The 5,638-nt window shown below is 44.0% G+C and overlaps 1 protein-coding gene across 4 annotated transcripts; it reads right to left on the bottom strand.

The window, feature by feature from the left end:
- Positions 1-2,098: 2,098 nt before the first annotated feature.
- Positions 2,099-5,260, bottom strand: LOC139536370 (L-rhamnose-binding lectin CSL3-like). 4 transcript variants are annotated; one of them, XM_071336856.1, is made up of 9 exons: positions 5,142-5,260; positions 4,792-4,827; positions 4,671-4,715; positions 4,381-4,516; positions 4,160-4,278; positions 2,787-2,831; positions 2,541-2,676; positions 2,357-2,464; positions 2,099-2,285 (listed from the first exon to the last, which is right to left on the bottom strand). In XM_071336856.1, exons 1-8 carry the CDS (start codon positions 5,170-5,172, stop codon positions 2,359-2,361), a joined length of 654 nt encoding a protein of 217 aa, XP_071192957.1. In that variant the 5' UTR covers positions 5,173-5,260; the 3' UTR covers positions 2,099-2,285; positions 2,357-2,358. The 4 variants fall into 4 exon arrangements, with proteins under 4 accessions (XP_071192957.1, XP_071192956.1, XP_071192958.1 ...); XM_071336855.1 differs by having other exon boundaries at positions 2,352-2,464; positions 5,142-5,234; XM_071336857.1 differs by lacking the exon at positions 4,792-4,827 and having other exon boundaries at positions 2,352-2,464; positions 5,142-5,238.
- Between the last annotated feature and the right edge of the window lie 378 nt (positions 5,261-5,638).

Genomic DNA, 5,638 nt, shown 5'->3' with positions numbered 1-5,638 from the left:
CTTAATGGTGCCCAAGAAAGTCCAGCAAGCGGCAGGACCATCTCCTAAAGTTGATTCAGCTGCGGGATCGGGGCACCACCAGTACAGAGCTTGCTCAGTAATGGCAGCAGGCAGGTGTGAGTGCATCTGCACACAGTGAGGCGAAGACTTTTGGAGGATGGCCTGGTGTCAAGAAGGGCAGCAAAGAAACCAGTTCTCTTCAGGAAAAACATCAGGGACAGACTGATATTCTGCAAAAAGTACAGGGATTGGACTGCTGAGGACTGGGGTAAAGTCAGTTTCTCTGATGAATCCCCTTTCCGATTGTTTGGGGCATCCGGAAAAAAGCTTGTCCGGAGAAGACAAGGTGAGCGCTACCATCCGTCCTGTGTCATGCCAACAGTAAAGCATCCTGAGACCATTCATGTGTGAAGTTGCTTCTCAGCCAAGGGAGTGGGCTCACTCACAATTTTGCCTAAGAACACAGCCTTGAATAAAGAATGGTACCAACACACCCTCCGAGAGCAACTACTCCCAACCATCCAGGAACAGTTTGGTGACGAACAATGCCTTTTCCAGCATGATGGAGCACCTTGCCATAAGGCAAAAGTGATAACTAAGTGGCTCTGGGAACAAAACATCGATATTTTGGGTCAATGGCCAGGAAACTCCCCAGACCTTAATCCCATTGAGAACTTGTGATCAATCCTTAAGAGGCGGGTGGACAAACAAAAACCCACAAATTCTGACAAACTCCAAGCATTGATCATGCAAGAATGGGCTGCCATCTGTCAGTCAGACCCAGAAGTTAATTGACAGCAGGGTGGATTGCAGAGGTCTTGAAAAAGAAGGGTCAACACTGCAAATATTGACTCTTTGCATCAACTTCATGTAATTGTCAATAAAAGCCTTACACTTATGAAATGTTTGTAATTATAATTCAGTATTCCATAATATCTGACAAAAATATCTAAAGACTCTGAAGCAGCAAACTGTGGAAATTAATATTTGTGTCATTATCAAAACTTTTGGCCACGACTGTACTCCTGACTCGTTTTTCAAATCATAAGAGCAAAAAACATTTAGCTTTATCTGGGACGCTAAACCAGACAAGATACAATGTGCCTATCTATATTAATTCATTTGTTTAGTTTTATTTAAACAAGTTCATTTTCTGAGAACACATTCTCATTTACACCAACAACCTTGGGAATAGTTACTGGGGAGAAGAGGGGGATAAATGAGCCAATTGTATGAATAGGTGGCCATGATGGTATGAAGGACAGATTGGGAATTTAGCCAGGACACTGTGGTTAACACCCCTACTCTTGCTGTCAGTGCCATGGGACCTTTAGTGACCACAGAGAGTCAGGACACTCATTTAACGTCCCATCCAAAAGACGGCACCCTACTGCCCTGGGTCATTGGGATATTTTTTAGACCAGAGGAAAGGGTGCCTCCTACTGGCCCTCCAGCACCACTTGCAGAAGCAGAAGCAGACGTTTTTGATAGTGCGAGATCTGTCGATGTGCCCTTGAGCAGTGCGTTGAACCTGTTGGCTCCTGTGTGTCTCTGGATCAGAGGCTGTTAGATGACTAATGTGATGTAGATGGGCAACTTCCCTGAAAGTATGTTTAAGAGACGAAATAGACTCCAGCTTAATTTACACTTCACGGTAACATTTGGTTCATGATCTGATCCAATGACTTAATGATCAAAGTTTGTAGGTTCTACACATTGTATAACAATGTCTAACCCATCCAGGTCTGCTTTGTGACCAGATTAGCTGGTGAAGCATACAAATTTGGATCATGATGCCTGCTGACATCATAAGTCAATGGTACTACCTGTCAGTGAGTTGAGGCAGGTACAGTTGATATATAAATAGTTTGACCATCCAGATCACGCCGCCAGAGGTGGTCAGGAAAGAGATCACAATGAGTATTAAACTTGTCTACAACTGCCTAAAGGTGGGCACAGATTACAGACATCAAGACAAAGGCACGTTAGACCCAGGTACAAATGAATGCCGAGAAAAGTGTGTAAGAGAGAATACCGGACACATGGTCAGTAATATTGGTATGACATTTAGTAATATACAAGAGGCAACAGGAACGTCTTCCAGCCACATCATTTAATTCAGACCAACAACCACAGTTCAGAAATTGTTTAAGAAATGTTTCAGCACAAAATGCACAGGTTTACAATGGTCATTGAAGTCGATTTGGCGGTTGGAGGAAAACAGCACGACCCGATGAAAATGTCCCAGAAGCCTTGTACATCTTCAGGTTCCCCAGGAAGATATCCTGCAAGACAAACCATCAGTACCAGCATTCTAGTTCCCAGTCATGTGTGCATGAACATATACAAACCTCACATTCAGTAACAGGTGTAAGCCACATCCAAGTACTTATAGGTTCCGACACAGGGGTCGCCGAACACGGAGTTGGATACCTTGACGATACACTGGCGCTCTCCGTCACACCTGTGTGAAACAGGTAGAGCTTAACATCACAGCCAATGAGTGCCTACAGGTATATGCACACTAAAGGTTTCAGTACCTTTTTGCCATTGTGCTGGTGGTGGATGGGCTGAGGCAGTTGGTGTTTTTGAGTTGGTTTTGTGGGCGCCCAATGGAACACACATCGTGTTGACGACGACCATAGTTGGCACGCTGAATATGGATCTCACCCCGATCTGAGGAAGAGAACGAAGAAAAGGATTACCAAATCTGGGTGTTTGTGTGGGCTAGTGACTAACATACGTCACCACATTTATACACTGTATGGTAGTGTTGACCAGCTTACCACATAGTAGTTGAGAATCAGAGCCTTCACATATGATGCTGCTTACTGCAAGGACAACACAGGAGTTACACCACACTGGCCAGACATATATTAGCCTGGTGAAGTGTTAGTGATGGGCACTAATAAGGAATGTTGATTTCAGGTGCATTTTAAGCATGTCAGCATGAACTAAAGTATACAAAGTTAGGTGCCTCATTTTCCACCGTTAACTTGTAGTTTCAATTCCTTGTGAGCAGTTCTCAAAATACTTCCATTTTAAGCAAACTGGCTGGCTACACCTAAACTGGCGAAACAGGTCAACCCACTAAACCAAATCTGTATTTCTATGCAGTTTGTGCTGTGCCATCTGTCAGATTAGCTATAGTCCCTACCAATCTATGGGAGTTGCGCTAGCTAGTTACCGTTCACTGAAACATTCAGTGGTAAACCAGATTAAGCGTGCACAACCATCAAATAAGCTCGAAATACTTCCCTTCCATGTTCTTGCTAGCTAATGGAGCAAGATATGTACATATAACAAGGAACAGCATATGAGACAAGTCAATAAAGTTCCTTCAAAAAGGGTCGTTGCAGATAATCAACTCTGCAGTTTTATGGCTTGGAGGAAGTAGAAGCCGTTCAGGGTCCTGTTGATTCCAGACTTGGTGCACCCGTACCATTTGTTATGGAGGAGCAGAGACCAGTATGACTTGGGTGGCTCGAGTCTGTATGTAGGGCCTTCAGACACACGTGGTGTCGAGATCCTGATGGCAGGGAGCCCAGCCTGAGTGATGTACTGGGCCGTACACACTACCCTCTGTTGCACCTTGCAGTCAGATGCCATACCTAGTGGTGATGCAGGCAGTCAAAAATCTCTCAATGGTGCAGCTGTAGAATTGAGGATCGGAGGGCTGATACCAAATATTTCTAGCCTCCTGGTTGGGAGGGGCGCGGCCCTCCGTTTCCTGTAGTCCACAATCAGTTCCATTGTCGTCTTGGCACCACACTTCCAGGTCCCTGACCTCCCTATAGGCTACGCTAACTAAAGTTGTTGCCGGCTACATTTCTCAATAACCACAGCTTGTTGGCTAGCTAGGGTTAGTTAGCAGGTGAGGGTGGTTTACACGTTGAGAAACCCATGCACGTATGAAACGTTGTGGCCATAAGACGGCATTTAATAAAACATAGCTAGCAATCTAGTACCATAGAGGAACCAACCTATTCTATTCCTTTTCTAGCTATCAGCAGAGTGCACTCTTTTACAAAAGAGTAAAGTGGGTAGGAGTATTAAACAATATCCCAACATGCCACAGTCGTACCGATAGTACGTTGAATCTAATTATGGATATTGGTGCCCACCACTAAGTGTTATTAGCACACATTCAGAGACTGACTTGTTTCTTGCTGTTGGACACAGGAGTATTTGATGTCCAGGTACTTGTAAGTCCCGACACAGGGGTCTCCAAAAACGAAATTGGATGCCGGCACAACACACTCGCTCTTCCCACCGCATCTGTGTGTTTCAAAGACAGGTAGAGGTCATGAGTTCCTTTCTGCCATCTTGCTGGTTAACACTAGTCAAGGAGTTCCTACAGGTAAACACAGGTTCCAGTACCTTTCTGCCATCTTGCTGGTGGTGGATTGGCTGAGGCAGTTGGTGTCGGTGAGTTGGTTATTGGGGCGCCCAATGGAACACACATCGTGTTGACGACGACCATAGTTGGCACGCTTGATTTGAATCTTACCTCCATCTGGGGGAGATGGGGAAGAGACAATGAAAAGGAGAAAGGTGAGGGACAACGGAGAGACAAGCCTGGGTCTCTATGGTGTGGGCTAGTGATGCTAATCTACAGTAGAAACTATCATAGGTGGTCGGTGAGTATACTGTAGGGTTGAGTAGCTTACCACACTGCAGTAAAGCATCAGAGCCTTCACACGTGATGCTGATTGCTGCCAGGACAAATCAAAGGAATTACACACCACTCACATTAGCTTGGTTAAGTAGTATCATTATTACATACAGTACCTCCATCCGTTAGTGTACAGCAAGCTGCAGCCAGCACTGAAACAACATCACACAGCTAGTTGAGCAACATCTCACAACATATGCACTTGTACCATGAAGCTAGAATTCAGCATTGGTCTCTATACTAATACATTTCAGTTATACTAAGTGTATTATAGTCAAGTTGAGCATTTGGTCTCTTATTCCAGGCACAAGATGTCACAACATTTGTTAATGATTTTGTTTTGAATACTTTTTTGCCCAATAGGAACTGAATGTCCCTCAAATCATATGACATTCTTCTATTACAAACATTTGATCGTATATATTTAAATTCTAATCTGCATCAGATACAGATTTTGTATACTCACATATGACCGCCATCAGTCTGAACATGCACATGATTCCAGGTACAGGAGTGGTAGTAACAGAGAAAATGCAACTGATGTCAACAAGACCCAATACACCTGGTATTTATGTTATGTGACATGTCTTAATTAACCCAGGTGTATCACTTTGTCTCCAGGTGCACCTCATTGCAATCAGGGGCCGGCGTTTGCTGGTCTATACCTGGCTATTGAGTCAGTCTCATGGAGTTAGATAGAGGACTCTAGATGGATGAAATCCATTTTGGCATGAACACTGCCATTGAGGGCTTCCAACATTTTAAAGTAGCCATCTAGGTGGTGCTTCTTTGTTATGGAAGAATTACATGGGCCACGTTCAGTCAAAAAACCTTCGATCATTGCAGATATAAATTTCATGATTAGAGACAACGTATTTCCTTAATCTACATGTCGGAGAGACATATTTGTTCAAAATAGCATATTGTTATCTGAACCTTCCAAAAGGTTGCATCCTGCTGAAC

This window comes from Salvelinus alpinus, chromosome 12 (assembly GCF_045679555.1).
Source record: "Salvelinus alpinus chromosome 12, SLU_Salpinus.1, whole genome shotgun sequence".
NCBI lineage: Eukaryota > Metazoa > Chordata > Actinopteri > Salmoniformes > Salmonidae > Salvelinus > Salvelinus alpinus.
The sequence above is the reverse complement of the archived record's forward strand: the minus strand, read 5'-3'. Positions and strand labels throughout refer to the sequence as shown.

Excerpts from the sequence above, each read along its gene's own strand:
- LOC139536370 (XM_071336856.1), bottom strand. The coding sequence starts at position 5,172 with ATGTGCATGTTCAGACTGATGGCGGTCATAT. Across the intron at positions 4,828-5,141 it reads CAGACTGATGGCGGTCATAT|TGCTGGCTGCAGCTTGCTGT; the intron begins GTGAGTATACAA and ends ATGTTGTTTCAG. Across the intron at positions 4,716-4,791 it reads CTGTACACTAACGGATGGAG|CAATCAGCATCACGTGTGAA; the intron begins GTACTGTATGTA and ends TTGTCCTGGCAG.